The following is a 17,416-nucleotide window of genomic DNA, read 5'->3' as shown; positions in this document are numbered from 1 at the left end:
ATAATGCTTCTAAGAGCATATCGAAAATTTTAGGACTACTTTTGCAGCCGAAAGTTAATCGGACTGCAGAGTAAAATTGTGAGCGCCAATGAATGCCAAAAAGGTGCCAGAAGTCTGGTGAATTGGCATGATTTTTAAAGGCGGATGAAATGTCGATTTTTGCAAGCCAAGCATTGCGACCGGCTAAACTGATGAGCGATGATAATTCAGCAAGTATTCGTCTGATGGAATCGTGCTGTTAATGCTAGGAATATAGAATTGTGAGGAGCGGAGACCAATAATCAAGGGTTTTTGCTAGAGAATTTTCAAGTCGCAATGTCAATCGGACTAATACAAGAACGCTGAACAGTGGGGCAAGAATGGTACTATCATGAATTTATTATCGATTCTTTTTTTGATTAACGAATCCACTGTTGCAGGTTCGGTAGTCGCAGATTTTAGATTGGAGCAGAATAAGGTTAAGGAAGGGAGAGCTGAAATGCCCGGGTTAGATCCTTGGGTTAGACCTGAAATCAGAAGTTAGTATCAGGGTGACAACGCAATTCAAAGCAATTTGAGAAATATGGCATCGAGGATGTGGGCTATGTGAGTGGAAATGCATCCTTTATGTAGAGTGTGATTGTATTTGAAGTGCATATAAAATGTAATGGGTTGGATGAGGGTCAGGTCCTGCAGCCAAATGTCATGGTCTTTTTATTAATGCATGGTCTGATAGCTTGATGTTGCTACGTGCAAGGATGGTAGAGGTGAGCATTCATCTCCCCTCAGAATGGCAAATGGATGGAGAGCTGAGGATAAGGGGTATGGTTTGTCTGGTGGTCCTGGAAGTGTTTATTTATTTCCTTTATTTATTTCCTTTATTTAGCCAGGAGATCACATTGAGACAGTACTGTCTCTTCTTCCAGTGAGACCTGGTCAAGATGGCAGGCAGCACATAAAATTTCATATAAAAAATCACAAACAATACCACAAAATTACAAAATCACCATTCTTAAAAACATCATCTCATAACAAACAATTGCAGGTGTCCTTTAAAATGTTGTATAAAAGATGTTTAAAAGTACTCAGAGTCGGAAGAGTGTCAAGATTGAGCTGATTTTGCAGGTCATTCCAAGCCCTGGGAGCGTGAACGGAAAAAGCACGTTTGCCAAGTTCTGATAATGCCCTTGGAACTATCAGACGAATACATGAACCAGATCTAGTATTTTGATTGTTGGTGTGAAATGTTAATAAATTAAAAATATAGAATGGTAATTTACCTAAAAGAGCTTTTAAAATAAATAAGTACAGATGAAATTTTCTCCTTTGATATAGAGATAACCAGTCTAAGGAGTCATACAAAATACAGTGATGCGTCCGTGAATCTGCACCTGTGACAAAACGCATTGCTGCATGATAAACAGAATCTAATTTTCTTAATAGGGTAGCGGTTGCGTGCATATAGAGATGATCACCATAATCCATTATAGACAGAAATGTGCTCTCTACTAATTTTTTGCGGACTTTATAAGGAAAACAATTTCTTGACCGGTATAAAAAACCTAACTTTGGCCTAAGCTTTTTCAGTAACTTGTCAATATGTATATCAAAGGCTAATCTCTCATCAATCCAAACTCCTAGATATTTATAAAAGCTAACTCTTTCTATTTGAACACCGTTCAGAGTTTTTATTGTCTGATCTGTTGACTTAGTGCGGCCACGGCTAAAAATCATATATTTAGTCTTTTTTGAATTTAAAACCAATTTTAAATTTTGCAACGTACTCTGCAATATTTGAAAAGCAATCTGTAGATGTTGTACAGCTTGATTTAAAGAATGTGCTGCTGTATATATTATTGTGTCATCGGCATACAGATGTATTTTTGCTGATTCTATTCCGTGACCTAAATCGTTAATATAAATAGAAAATAACAACGGAGCTAAGACCGATCCTTGGGGAACCCCAGTGTTAACATTTAGAAATGGTGAATTATAATTTTCTACTGTCACACATTGAGTGCGTTCTGAAAAGTAGTTTTCAAACCAGTTTAGAGCAGATTGAGTAAAACCTAAAAGCCTAAGTCTCTGCAACATTAGTTTATGATCTACAGAATCAAAAGCTTTAGATAAATCAATAAATAAAGCAGCACAGGAATGTTTACTGTCTAAAGAGCGTGTGATATCATTTAAGATTAATGTAGCTGCAGTAACCGTACTGTGTCCCGTTCTAAATCCTGACTGGTGATCCTGAAGTATATTATTAATTGACAAAATATTGTTTTAGTTGGTCATTTATCAATGACTCAAAGACCTTTGCTAAAACCGACAATCTGGAAATAGGACGGTAATTATTTGGGTCTGCAGGATCTCCCCCTTTTAATAATGGCGTAACCATAGCAGATTTCCACATTTTAGGTATCACATTAGAAGTGAGACTTAAGTTAAATAAAGAGGCTATAGGTTCTGCAACTAACTCTGCTGCCAGACGTAAGAAATAAGGGTCAATTTTATCGATTCCTGGTGATTTTTTAATATCTAGAGTCTCTAAAGCTTTATGGACCTGTGTGACGGTGATAGGCAAAAACTTGAACAAATGTGAGGAACTGTTTCGAACAGACTCAACAAGTGTATTTGAAGTATGGGCAGATGAGGCGGGAGAATCAGAAATCGAGCCGACAGATATGAAATAATTATTAAGATTGTCTGCAATGGCTTCTCTGCCCTTAACTTCAGTATTATTAACTTTTAAATAATTTGGGAAATTAGAAGCCGGTTTAGGTACTGAAACAGACTTAACTAATTTCCAAAAATGTACAGGATTTTTAAAGTTTTTGTCTATCATAGACAGATAATATTCACACTTTGCCCTTTTTATTAACTTTGTACACTTATTTCGTAAAGCTCTATATGAATTCCAGTCTGTAAGATTGTTTGATTTCTTTGCCTTGGCCCATAAAATTTTATCGAAGATCCGTTGTCAGAAATGTCCTCCTATTCATAGCAGCCAATCAGGAAGTTTGTTTTGTTGTGTTTAAGATCCAACTGACTTGCCATTATAAGCTTACATAAGACACTAGTGTATGAATAAATGAGTCACTGGTCTAGTGTAATTGGACCTCAGTGCTCTGTGTATTAATTATTATTATTATTTTTTTTTTCAATTGCTAACATCAAACTCTGAACTCTATAAGACTTCCAGGGCGATTTCACCACTTAGTAAAACGGTGAATGGAATGTTAGTAATTGGCTTTACTTTAATCCATGAATAACATTTTGTTGGTATCTTAACTTCATTCACAAGCGTGTCTGGCCCAAACTCATTCATAAGACTTGCAACAGAGTCAAGAGAGAGGGCGGGACCTTCTCCAGAGAGCTCATTGGATGGTGACGCTTCTCCTTACAGCTATTGGCTTAAAGGAAAGCAGTCAAGCGTGCCAAAGGTGAAAAAAGCCCGGCGGCCATTTTGTTGATCAAGTTCACCATTGTTTATGACTTGAGCTGTTGCTTTGCTGAACATTCCAGCAAACAAGCTTTTAAATGTTATGGATCAGTGGACGGGCAAGAGGCAAGTATCTTTAGTTAAAAAATCATCGTTTACCTTAGTCGTGTTATTCAAAAGATTTATAAATTTGTTAGTCTAAATGTTTGGTAAAGTTATTTTGCAAAGCTTCCCTTCATGTGCATAGCATGTGCACCGCTAGGAAAAAGGTAATGGTTCAGTTTCATTGCAATGGCTTTGGAGTTTTGGCTGTCATTTGCTGGAGAATAGGGTTGAAGACACAGCAGATGCGTTGAAGTGGAAGGTTTGATGTTTGTTGAAGTAGTTGATGCAATTGTTTTAGTTGTTTTGAAGTAGTAATAGTAGTAGTTGTTGTTGCTGCTGTTGTTGCTGCTGCTGTAGCTTGTAGCTAGTAAATTATAGCTAGTAGCTTGTAGATTATAGCTGGTAATTGTAGATGGTAGCTGGTAGATTGTAGCTGGTAGATTGTAGCTGGTAGCTGCTTTGGTTGTCCATGCTGGTTTAGAGTAGGTTCTTCAACGGAGCTAGCTACGGTGAAGCTACCTCTTCAAAATGAAGATAGCAATGGAATAAACCCCAGTGTATTTATAGTAGTTTAGGAGTCATCTGATTGAATCATAGTGAATTAGATAATGCGGGTCAGCTGCTAGCAATCATAAGCACGTGATCCTCTCGAAATTTGTTTATACATAAACTTCACAACAAGAACACAAAATATCAGGCAATAAAAGTGATCAGCAGACAGTGATGCTGGTTCTGATATAGTCCAGTGACAATCACATGTTGAACAAACTCAAATAAAGCAAATGACAAAAAACTCCTAAACTAATCCTTTATAACTGAAGTATTATGAACAATAAACATAACACAAACCGACGAAGCTTCCAAAGGGCGAGGAGGACTGCAGATTGGTATGGATTCACTGCACTCCAACTTAGCAATGTTTGGAGATGATGAAGAGGCATTTGACAGAAGATGAAGATCTCCATCATATTTTAAGTCATTTAACACTGAATTCTGCTTTATTGTTGTGCTGCGCTTTTGTCAATTGATCATTGAATGAATCCTTCAGTCTTTATATCTGTCTGTTTCTGTGTTTCCATTCTGTTTTCTGTTTCCACATCTGATCTAAAAGCTCTGTGTGTCATTCAGAAGCTGATTTGACAGCTCCACACACACTCATGTTGTTTTACTGCAGTTATTAATGCACTGAGATCAGCCAATCACAATCCAGCATTCAGCACACACTCCACATGTCTTATGTGTGTGTGTGTGTGTGTGTGTGTGTGTGTGTGTGTGTGTGTGTGTGTGTGTGTGTGTGTTATAAGCTTATGTTTGTGTACTGACTGAATGTGAATCTGTGTGTGTTCACAGTCTGGATCATGGAGGAGAGACGAGGATTACAGCAGGACCACGCAAATGTATGACTACACACACACACACACGCACGCACACATTCACACAATCAGACACACACACACATACAGAGCGGTGAACACATGCATGCACACACACACACACACACACAAGCACGCAAACACTCCCTCGCTCACACACACACACATAAACACACTCACTCTCTCTCTCTCTCTCTCTCTCTCACACACGCACTCACTCATGCAGACACACACAGCAGTGAACACATGCACACACACACTCATACACAATCACACACACACACACACACACACACACACACACACACACACACACACACGCACACTCCCTCTCTCTCTCTCACACACACACAAACACTCCCTCTCTCTCTCTCACACACACGCACGCACACACACATACTCACACACACTCCCTCTGTCACACACATACACGCACACGCACACACACACACACACACACACACACACACACACACACACACACACACAGCTGTGGTCGTAAATGTGTGTGTTCTTGTGTTCAGATGTCTGTTTCCTCACTCTGGATCCAAACACAGCAAACACTCAAATCATTCTGTCTGAGGAGAACAGAGAGGTGAAGAGTGTGAGAGAGAATCAGCCGTATCCTGATCATCCAGACAGATTTGATTATTATCATCAGGTGTTGTGCAGAGAGAGTGTGTGTGGACGCTGTTACTGGGAGATTGACTGGAGTGGAGATGGTGTGGATATATCAGTGTTATATAAGAGCATCAGGAGGAAGGGAACAGGTGATGAGTGTTGGTTTGGATATAATGCTCAGTCCTGGAGTTTGAGCTGCTCTTCCTCCAGTCCCTCATTCAGTCACAATAACACACACACTGTTCTCCCAGTGAAGGCGCTCAGCAGGAGAATAGGAGTGTTTGTGGATCACAGTGCAGGAACTCTGATCTTCTACAACATCTATAGAGACACAATGAGCCTCATCCACTCAGTCCAGACCACATTCACTGAGCCGCTCTGCCCTGGGTTTACTGTTTATTCTGGATCATCAGTGAAACTGAGCTGAAGACTGACGAGAGATTTACCCAGAATCCTCTGCAGGAGCAGTCAGCAGTGAGTATGTGTGTGTGTGCTCGAGGGAGAGAGAGAGAGACAGAGAGAGAGAGACAGACTGTGTGTGTGTGTGTGTGTGTGTGTGAGTGTGTCTGTTTGAGACAGAGAGAGAGAGAGAGAGTGTGTTTGAATGTTTGTAAGTATGTGTGTGTGTGTGTGTGAGAGAGTGTGTGTGTATGTACGTGTGTCCGTGTGTATGTGCTTGTATGTGCATGTGTGTATGTGCGTGTGTGTGTGAGACTGTGTGTCTGTGTGTATGTGCATGTGTGTGTGTTTTTGTGTGTAATAAAGAGTGTGTAGCTGTGTATGTGTGTGTTTGAGAGTGTGAGAGAGAGTGTGTGTAGCTGTGTGTGTAGCTGTGTGTGTGTGTGTGTAAGAGAGAGAGTGAGTGTGTTTGTGTGTGTATGTGCTTGTATGTGCATGTGCGTGTGTGTGTGTGTGTGTGTGTGTGTGTGTGTGTGCGTGCGTGTATGAGAGAGAGAGCAAGAGGGAGAGTGTGTTTGTGTATGTGTGTGTGAGAGGTGTGTGTGTGTGTGTGTTTGTGTTTGTGTGTATGTGTTCACTGTTATGTGTGTGTTTGTGTGTTTCTCAGTCTTCATCAGTGTCATCATTGATGTTGATGAAGTGTCCTCTAGGATGCTGCTGTGTTCAGATCAGCTCATTCTTGTCTACAGATTGATCTTCTTCATTGTTTCTCTGTTGTTTGAGCACAAATAATAAAAGTCAATGTCAAATCCACTGCTGATATTAGAATGTGATGATGAACATGGAAATGTCTGAATCCTGTCTGAATCTCTGTCAAATCTTGAATCAACTGTAGAGAAATCCAGCAGCTCAATGAATAAAGGAGAAATGAAGTGTGACGTTTGTTTCTGCTCTTCTGATCTTCTTCTTCTTCATGATTTGACTTGAACTGAACAATAAAAACACATTAATTCCAGTATTTATTGATCTGTTCATGTTAGTTGATGACAGTAAAGTTGTTCTCTGTTAGTTCTTGTTGACTCTCAGTGCATTAACTGATGTTCACCAGCACAACTGTGCATTAATAATGCTTCAGTAAATGTCTGATCACTCTCATTCATTACGAGTCATTACATATATATGATTAAATGTGTTGTCTTTTATCATGCTAGAACATATACAGTTTTTTTTTTTTAAGTCTTTTATTAAATTGCATGTTGTATAGCCGTTGTGCAGACAGTATAAAATGCCTTGGCTGCAGCAGAGTGTCTCAAGAGGATGTAGGACCGTTTGTACTGCAGCGATGACACAGTAAATCAGCGGGTTATCCATGTCAAGCACTAGGCAAGTTGTAGTAAGTAAAATGTTTTATAAATAATCACTGGAATGTTCAATGGGTAAAGCAACTAGCATTCGCTCAATGTTAAATGAACACTATTTACAAGTTCAGTTCATATTTTGACTTATAGAGGAATAAGTTAATAAAGGTGAAAACAGAATGATTGATCCATGCAAATCAGAGTAAAACCAAACTATATAACTTGAGCTAATCAATAACAGTAATAAAAAAAAGTGCACACTAGACCCCAAAATCAGGCCTCTCTTTTCTGGCTCCATATCTTCAAAAGGCAATGTTTGCTTCTCATTCTTGGTGCGATTATCTCAGTTGTTTTATACGTATCTACTTTCTTTTCAATGAGCAGCTACAAACCTCAGGATTTCTCTGTCCTTTACTGTATCTGCCAGAGCGCCGTGTATTACTTTTGTCAGTCTATAGGGAGATTTACTGAATCACTAAGCCTGTTGCTGATCACTATCACCTATTTGTGCAGCTACAGTAAGGCTTATGGGGCAATTCATTACGTTTCTGCTCCAGATAAATCAGTAAATCATGCAGATTGGTGTTACACTGGTTCTTCTTGTTAAATTCCATGCAACACTTTTGTATAATCATTGCTTTTTTCTCATATTAAAGATCTGAACAAAAGGGGTCAGATGATTAGTCAAAAGACCAACAAGAACAGGAACTTGCTTGAAGACATCCAGAGAAACAACCGACTACCTAATGGTGACCATGTGAATCAGGGTATCTTCCGAGAAGCCCCTGTCTGCAGCCCGCAGATCTGGGCGGGGATGAATGTTGGGCGGGGATGAATGTGGGGCAGGGCTGCACATTCAGCCACGCCCACCTGTAATTTCATTGGTTAGTGGAAACGCAATAGCGTGAATGCCAGTGTCAGAAAACAGGAAATGCATGTACAATTTCTTAAATATTGTTTTTATTGTTAATTAACACAAAAATGCACAAAAGTGGGCATTCTTGATGAGTTTTTTATATGTTAATTATGTTAACAGTTATGTGAATTTCATAATGGTATTTTTCCTGCTAAAAAATATTACAAAAGACTCAAAAGACTCTTTTCACAATGGTGTCACTTCAGAAACGCAGTGATTTTAGTTCTGATATTTTAATGGTTTATTATTTTGCTTCAAAATGCAAATGCATATTGCATATTTACAGCAAATAAAGGTGGAGTCTGAAAAAATAAATAAATAAAAATGCAGTGCTTTTAGTTCAGTTTAATTTTTTCCCTTTGAATGGGAGAGTTCTCTGGAAAATTTACAATTGAAAATATTAAAATTATACTATTAAAAATATTGGGCATGTGTCCAATTGTTTCTCTTTCAATACTGCACTGCTTTGAGTTTTATTAAGAGCAGGGATAAGCTATTATTTATTAAGGGAAGTATATGTTTGTAACCTTTTTACTTATTAAATCATATTATTTCATCATATAATGGATTTATTTTTACTTTGACGCTGCTATGAATATACATGTATTTGATCTGTTATATGTAAATGTTCCAGCATGAGTAAAATTTTTTATTAATTTTTTTTCATATTACATGGTGTGTTTTCTATGAATGCAATCAATTTCATTATTTATTATTTACTAATCCATTAAAGTTTTGTTCAGTTTCTCCATTTGAATGAAGTCAGTGCTCTGCTGCCACCTACTGTGGGTGGTTTTAATATCTGTTCTACAATTTAATTAATAAATTACAAATAATATTATAATCTAATATTACTGAATTAAAATGCAGTCTTCTTGGTTTTATTTTTGTAATATTTGTAAATACAGGGTAAATACTTTAATACCACGTTCTAATAACCCTTCTGGATCCATTTCTGCACTGTAGATCTTTAAAAATATTTTTTATAATGATTTTGTTTGGTTATTAAGAGTCACGTACAACATTGTTATTCAATTTCATTTAATTAGAATATTCAATACACTTAATATTATATTAATAGTGTGGCACAAATGGCCAGTTTTATTTATTACTTATCTATCAGGACACAAATTAATGAAAATAAATTTGACATTAATAAGTGCAGCACTCGTGTAAACTTCTGATTTTTTTATTTGACAAATCCTGATAAATAAATACCAACTTCATCTTCAGTAAAAAAACCAACACAAAGCAATACAGTCAGTTGAAAGTCCCTCTTTCTCGGTTCAAGTAAAAATCTGGCAGATCTGTGTTTTTTAGATGTCAGATGTCTCACCTACAGAACATCTGTGTATGCACATGCACACGTACAAAAGGAAGACTGACAATTTATAGAAAATATTAATAATAATTTAAGATACAGCAGTTTGTGATTATTATCTTTAATAAACATAAAAACAATTATATATTTTTTACAGGGAAATTCCACCACAGCATTAAAGTAACAATCTGCAGTAAAAAGTGCTTGGCATATTCTGTACTCTTTATCATGTGTACACAGACACACACACACACACACCCTGCTTCTTGAATTTTGGATTACTGACAATGGCTCGGCGAGGCAGTGGCGCAGTAGGTAGTGCTGTCACCTCACAGCAAGAACGTTGCTGGGTCGCTGATTCGAACCTCGGCTCAGTTGGCGTTTCTGTGTGGAGTTTGCATGTTCTCCCTGCCTTCGCGTGGGTTTTCTCCAGGTGCTCCAGTTTCCCCCACAGTCCAAAGGCATGCGGTACAGGTGAATTGGGTAGGCTAAATTGTCTGTAGTGTATGAGTGTGTGTGTGAATGTGTGTGTGGATGTTTCCCAGAGATGGGTTGCGGCTGGAAGGGCATCCGCTGCGTAAAAACCTGCTGGATAAGTTGGCAGTCCATTCCGCTGTTGTGACTCTGGATTAATAAAGGGACAAAACCGACAAGAAAATGAATGAATGAATGAATGACAATGGCTCAGAAGGTCCTGGATGTCAGTGAGAGTTGCAGAAATGTCCCATCACCATCCTGTGTGACAACTCTCAGTAGGATCCACTGCAGGATCTCAGGCGGCATCTGTACAAAATAACCAACAATCATCAACATGTCGCTTAACATACAGTATATTAAAGTTAAACTTAAATAATTAAATATGTTTGTACTAGGCATGCCCCCTCCTCACATTCCCCTCTGCATAAGTTTCATGCATGGGTTATAAAGTAAACAAAAAAAAAGAGAACATGAAGTGTAAATAAAAATAAAAATTATTAAATGCACAAATCTATTAAAACAAAAAGAGAGAAAGAACTGAGGTAAAATAAAATAAAACAGAGAATATGCTCCTAAGGAATCATAGTGATGACTATATATCAATGCCAATGATCTGCAAACAGAATGTAGTATAGATCAGTAAGTTAAGAATCAAGTTTTATATTGTACATATTTAGCATTAACATTACCAGAGTATATCAATTAGAGAACATGCCACAAAGAAAAATATATTTTGTTATTTTTGATATTAATAAACTTCATGTGATGGACTGTTTTGCTCAAAACTCTTTAAAGTTTACATTATTCTTCTAAGTGAATAAAACCACCAACTGTACGATCAACCTGGAAAACGCCAACCCTAACACAGAAAACATTTTTTTAAGGCTTTAAAACTTCATATCTCCTTAAAGGCCTTTAATTAAATAAATGACACATAATACGTGAGGTGTACTGGACTATAATTTTACCATTTACATGACGGAAGATGTGTACTTACCATGCAGAGATGAAAACCGGAATCGAAAGCATACATTACATCAACGTCTGTTTCCGTGAACCAATGAAAGACTTGTAGGCGGAGTGACATGTTTAGTGGGCGGGGCTGCACATTCAGCTCCGCCCCGTATTCAGCCCCGCCCCGATCTGCGGGCTGCAGACGGGTGTACTTGGCACAAAGAGTGAAAAACTTCGAACGTGATGTAACCAGAACATACTGTGCATCAATATAACAGTATAAAAATAACTTACCACACGAAATCTCTACGACAGGTGTACTTTCTGAAGGCGCAGCCTCACGAATACTGCTGAAAAAGTGAGATATTTCAAACATGTCTTGAACAAAACATACTGTGCATCAATATAACAGTATAAAAATAACTTTCCACACAAAATCACTTTAACATACGAATTTATCTCGACAGCAGATTAACTTTCTGACCCGATAAATTGAGCATTCAGAGCAAGAGAAACTTTGGAAAATCCTCAGCGCTGATTGGCCCTGATTTTAAACTTTAGACAATGCATCCCTCCGATTAGCCCAGGGTCTAAGCAAACTGTAGACAATCGCGGCTTCTCGTTGGACGAGAGTCTACAGTCTACAGTTACCATTGCACGTTCCCTGGGTAGATGTCTGCGAATTCCCCAAATGTGGGAATCTCGACTGCATAATTTCTGGTAGTGGGGGACTGCGTTCGCGCTCTCCCCTGAGCACAGTTGTTCAAGACAGAGTTCAGGCGGTAGCGTCGGACCCGGCTGGAGCCAAGTGGTGCTCGCTGCAGAGCCATTTGAGGAGAGCTGAGCTCCAGCGAGGGGGAGCTAAAGCTTGAGCTCCACCTTTTTTGCACTTCTTCTACGAGTGATGTCACTGGGGGTAGGGTTAGGGGCGGGGTTGGTGTACGCATTAAAACAGCTTACAGGAGGAGGAGCGACAGCTCATGCTCCCCCTCGCTGGAGCTCAGCTCTCCTCAAATGGCTCTGCAGCGAGCACCCTCTCGCTGGAGCGGCGCTTCCCTCTCTTCCTCGTCCTTTGCCAAGCCTCTTTTGCTCCAGTAGAGCCGCGCGCGCCTGTGGAAGGCCTGCCCACCCGTCGCTAGAAGAGCCCGTTCTGACGCCGAAAACTACTCGAAAGGTCCCCCCTCAAAGCGGTTTGACCAGGTGAAGGAACACGCAAAGAGAGCCCCCGGTGGCTTTTGTCCGCCAAGCGAGTGTGCCCTGTGGAATGTCAGAATTTTATTTTTACCGGCCTGCCGCTGTTACTGACGGAACGAATGCAGACCGTGTGAAAGGTCATAATTTTATCTGCCATTAAGTAAGCGAACGCTTCGGCTCGGATCAGAGGTAACTTTGTTTCAAGAACTGCAATCTTTTGCAGACGTCTGTGGCGTTTTGGGCAGAGGGACGGTTCTAAACCAATCTGAACCAGAGGCAATTTCGCAGCCAGCCGTCGGTGGTTTCCCGTCCCAGGAATGTAAGGTGCTTGCAGCGGGAGGTTGTTTCGTTAGCGCTTCCGCTTTCGTCAGTGAAGTTCTTTTGCGGAACGTTTGTAGATCCCGTCGTCTTCTTCAAGCTATGTCGTTTGAGCACTGTGCTGATAGGCTGACGTAAGAAAACAGGACACAAAACATACAAGGCAAGAGTGCAAAGCACGGAGCTCTAGGCAAAGGCGGTCCGAACCGCAGCAAAGCAGGAGGTCGACATGTCCAAATAGACCAAATCAGAAACTAAGCAGAGAAAAACGGCATCTGTAGAGAAAGAAAACAGATGGAGGAAAAGAAAGAAAGAACAGGAGGATCCCCTCCCCCCATAGAGGGTCTGTTATCCCCAGATCGAGTGCGTCCGGTGGAATCCATGTGTTGGCAGCCCCAACTGATGACAAAACACAAAGCAAGCATCTGGAGGAAGCTCAAACTCTTCATGCGTTGCCACAGTAAATAGCGAGTGGTTTGCAGGCACAGGCACGTCTGCTGCAAGTACAGCGCCGTCAGGAGACAGGGGTTGCTGGCCCATTCCCCATGCTCGGTGGCTGGACATCACCGCCCTGGAGTACGGCCGATAGAAAACGGCGGCTGCCATTTGCGCCGCCCAGCAACTCATACTTACCTGGCAGGGGAGATACCATGATCAAGAAGGTGGTTCACCCAGGGCGAGGCTTGGCCATTGCACTCCAGCCACGCTGACCCCTGCGAATGGCGATCGACCTGTACGGCGTGCAAATTTCGTTTTAGATGTGTAGGCAATTACAGCACCTGATTGGTTGATTGAGTTTCAGCAAACCATGAATGAACTGCTTTTGCGAGTGAACAACCCCCTGGTGATGTCATCAAAACAAATAGTAGTAACTGTCAGGACACGTTGCATATGGTGTGGTGCTTTTGAAATTAAAGCAAACAACCCTAACTGTGCATGAAAGTGAACCATGAAATGATCATTTAATAAGTTTGTTATTAAAATTTAAGTTGTTTTTTAAATTAAATTACTTTTGATGGTTCACTCAAAATCCCCATAAACCTCAACAAATGGAATATATAAATTAATATATGTAATATCAGTTCTATAAATAAAATATTCATATGTAATAGTAGTAATTAAAGGTCAAACTTTTTTATAAATGCATAATGTTTAGTAGAATTATTCTTAAATATGTTTGTATAACAAAAAATGGAAACATTTTGCTTCTGTTCTATTATATTATACAGATATACCATCATATTTCTAATAGCAGTAATACAATTACATAAAATGAATAATAATCCCTTACTTTGTTACTGGGTAAGTATTTTAATTATAGTAACTAACTACTTTGTAACAAATTACAACAGTTCTATTTTGAGAGTGTAATGGCATAGGATATTTGAATAATGTACAGTTTTTGTATTTGTGTGTTGCAGGTGGAGCTTGATGTTGGAGTGTGGTTTAAGGATGAATCCACTGGCATCCCATCTGACGGCAACAGGATAAGCTGTCATCGACTCCAGAGCTGGACTTGGAAAAACACAGAGGAGCAATAGACTTTTCAGAGCGCCTGTACCAGAGGTTACTATTAAAATGGACTGCATATTATTGTCATAGACTTAGATAATGATTCTAAATTAAATTCAAAATCAGAAGATTTAGTCAATTTTTAAAAACCAATGAAGTCCTTCCAACACATACAAAAAGAAACACGAGATTGTATTTTATTATCCAAATTTATTAAAAGTGCAAAAGAAAAGTTCTAAACATATTGTTAGACCTGCCTGACATAAAAATGTATACTATAGATATACTTTGTACATAATAAAAAACACATTACTATTACAATCATTAGTTTTAATATTACTGATAGCAGTTATAGATATAAGGATATATTTGTATACATAAAAAAATACTGCCAGGTCAAGCATTTAGATATAAAAAAATAAATAAATACATCCTCTTAAAAAAAAAACAAAGCTAACAATTAAAGTATATAAAGCAACATTAGTTATCACAAAGTAATAATTAAAGTACTTTAAATAACATAATTATATATTTTTTATTACTAAAATTTTATAATAAATAAATAATTAAATAAAATAATTATATTAAAGTACTTTAAATAACATTATGATAATATATACTTAATAAACATAAATAAATACATACATACATACATAAATAAATAAAAACAAGAAAACAATTAAAGAAATACTGTAAACTGTAAAACAATAAACTGTTAATATAACATACATTTCTGGAACAAAACAGTGTTACAACAATCAACAAATTAGTGTAAAACACTGTAAACTTAAACAGTCAAATGTTAATATAAAATTTGTTTCTACAACAATCAACAAATTAGTGCAAACTGTAAAAAAAAAAAAAGCTTAACTTTTGTAAATTAAGAATAAGTTACAATCTACAAATTAGTATAAAACGATGTGTACTCTGAAACAGTCAACTGTTAATATTGCGAACATTTGTGCAACAATTAGTGTAAAAAACAGTCAACAAATTAGTGCAAACCGTAAAAACCTGTAAACTTTTAAAAAATCAACTGTTATTATAACATACATTTTTGCATCAATACCAGTGTTACAACAATCAACAGATTAGTGTAAAACACTGTAAACTTTCAAACAACCAACTGTTATTATAACATATCCATTTTTGCAACAATAACACTGTTACAAGTCAAGAACTATGAACCGCAACATGGATAGAGGTCCAGTTAGACAGACTCGGAGGCCTGAGACTGAGAGCCCAAGAGAACGTCCACAGCCCTTTTAAAGTCTTCAAAACAGTCAAACGTCTGACCAGCACGGTTTGTGGACGTGGAGGCTTTGGAGCTCTCACAGTAGCTCTTCTTTCTGTATTTCTTGTGGCCTTGAGTTGGTTGGCCACACAGAGCACAGATGTAAACCTTCACTGAGGTTGGATGTCCAGAGCCACTGAGTTCTGCCTTTTTCCTCTTGTAGACTGTTGATCTTGAGGGTAACAGTAGCGGAGTGGATGCCTGCGGCAAGGAAACAGCGGGAGGTGCAGTCATCGGAGTGTGTGTGTGCCGGAGTCCTGCGGGCATCGAATGGGCCGGCGCAGGAACTGGTTGAGCAAGAGCAGAGGGAGGGACAGGTAAGATTTGCGGGAGCCTTTGCTTCAACTTTCGGGTGCCGGCCAGAGAAGTGGTGATGGGATACTGCACTGCAGGCCGGCTGGTATGGGGTCTTTCCTCTGGAAGCTCCTCAGCGGGGGGCTGGCTGGTGCTGGAGACGCTCTGGTGACGACGGAGGACAGACAGACCCTGGTCGGTGACGTTTGTGGCTGACAGCGCCTCCTGCCTCCTGATGAACTCGCTCACGCACTTTGAATTTATTTTCAGGATGGGAATCCCGAGTTTGCTGAGCTGATCATCGTCCACCGTCACTCTCTGCTGCACACGCTGGTACAGTTTAGTGATCTGCTGTTTCAGCGGTGACCCTTTAGCTTTTCCTCCAACACCAGGATGAAGCCACAGCTGTTTGACCAGGCAGTACATCAGCCGGTTCTTTCTGGAGTCCACCAAGTGTGCGGCTGAGTACCGCTTGCTGAACTTGAGCTTCTGCACCAGGGACGCCTCAGTCGGATCTCCACTGGTGCGGCCAAACAGAGCATTGCCCCAGCGTGCAGAGTAGAGGCTGTCGAATTGTTGGATGCTGCGGTCATGGAGGTCAAGCTTGTTCCAGGCGCTGATGACCTTTTGCCTGGTCGACTCATTTAAGGCAAGTTTTCCTTCCTCCAGGGCGATCTCAACAAGGACTTTACACAGATCCTCTACGTGCTGGTACCCAGGCAGATGATTGGGACCGCACACGTCCTCCACACAGGGGTCAAATTCAGCAGCCACTGCCTGATCGGTGAGGCACAGACGGTTCCTCAGAGGAGTCAGGCTGTCCCTCTCGCGGTCTGAGGAGTAGCCCACATCATCATCTTCCTCCTGCAGCTCTTCCTCTTCCTCTGCCACCCCAGCAGGAACATCTTCGTCCTCATCCTCATCTGCCTGAAGTGTCTCTCTAGTCTGAGCGTAATGATCAGGAGCACTGAAGGGCTCTGAGGACTGGGAAAACAGGTACTCCAGACCAATGCGCTCATCACCAGCAGGAACCGGAGGCCTGTAGTTTGCCTCCTCCACCTCCCCAAATAGCTTCTGGCACCTTTGGTTAAGGCGATGGACCAGAGGAGACATGTACACCATATGTTTCCTCCCTTTCCGCCCTTGGACGCTGGCTGACTCCCTGTTAGAGTTCCAGCGTGTGATGCCAGCCAGCAGATAGACTTGAAACGGGACGGCAGCACAGTGGGGTCCCAGGATCATGTCAGGCAGAAAGGAATGAAAGCCCTCCAGACTGTTGCTTCCTCTCACCGTACTGTACCGCGCAAGACGAACACCGTTACGGGTCACATACTTGGTGATGGTGTACATGTTCCTCCCTGGTGGACCCTGGATGCATTCAAGGTGCTTCTGCTGGTTCTCCCAGACGTGGTCGATGGCTGCAGAGTCCTTAAACAGATGCACCTGGTTCTCATACATCCCTGCGGCTCTTTTCAGGAGATCAATGGCGCACTGCACGTGCGCACATGTTTCCTGTGCACCAACTGTGATCCTCCTGACGTAATGGCTGAGGTCATATTTACTGACACGCAGCTCGATGATCTGGCTGTCAGTCAGGGAGGCATAGTTGGTTGGGTGTCCGGCACGTATCGCCTGTACCAGAAGAGCCATGTCGTCTTTGTTGTAGGCAAAGACGGCAGCAGAGGGGGCAGACTTGAACAGGGCATACTTGGGATGATGATCTGTCCGTAGAGCTGCATCGAATCGATGAATCCAATGAAAGATGTCCAGCCGTACCAGCATACCCCCTAATATTTTAAGGATAAAATCTCGCTAATAAAGGATTTCCTGAAAGAATAACAGTAAAAAAGTTTTGCAATACG

The 17,416-nt window shown here is 40.3% G+C and overlaps 2 protein-coding genes, 1 long non-coding RNA gene and 1 other non-coding gene across 6 annotated transcripts in view; all 4 read left to right on the top strand.

Annotated features, from left to right (window-relative positions):
* The window catches only part of LOC148680983 (NACHT, LRR and PYD domains-containing protein 3-like), a 48,555-nt gene extending 39,618 nt beyond the window's left edge, over positions 1–8,937 (top strand). Inside the window, exons 11-13 of one of the 3 annotated variants that reach the window (XM_088650075.1) lie at positions 4,874–4,920; positions 5,421–5,991; positions 7,931–8,937. In XM_088650075.1, coding sequence (XP_088506201.1) covers positions 4,874–4,920; positions 5,421–5,944 — 571 coding nt within the window. In that variant the 3' untranslated portion in view covers positions 5,945–5,991; positions 7,931–8,937. Of the gene's footprint in view, positions 1–4,873; positions 4,921–5,420; positions 6,855–7,930 lie in introns of those variants that run through there. The other 2 variants (XM_088650074.1, XM_088650076.1) reach the window with 2 other exon arrangements.
* LOC101886199 (uncharacterized) overlaps positions 1–17,416 on the top strand; it is an 883,799-nt gene that overhangs the window by 382,377 nt on the left and 484,006 nt on the right. The window lies entirely within an intron of this gene.
* LOC148680967 (uncharacterized) overlaps positions 1–17,416 on the top strand; it is a 663,035-nt gene that overhangs the window by 432,730 nt on the left and 212,889 nt on the right. The window lies entirely within an intron of this gene.
* LOC148680982 (U1 spliceosomal RNA) lies at positions 13,080–13,236 on the top strand. Its single transcript, XR_015944426.1, has one exon. It is a non-coding gene; the product is annotated as a U1 spliceosomal RNA (small nuclear RNA).

Source organism: Danio rerio, chromosome 4, assembly GCF_052040795.2.
Source record: "Danio rerio strain M-AB ecotype USA chromosome 4, GRCz13ab, whole genome shotgun sequence".
NCBI lineage: Eukaryota > Metazoa > Chordata > Actinopteri > Cypriniformes > Danionidae > Danio > Danio rerio.
Note: the sequence above shows the minus strand (reverse complement) of the source record. Positions and strands in the feature narration are given on the sequence as shown.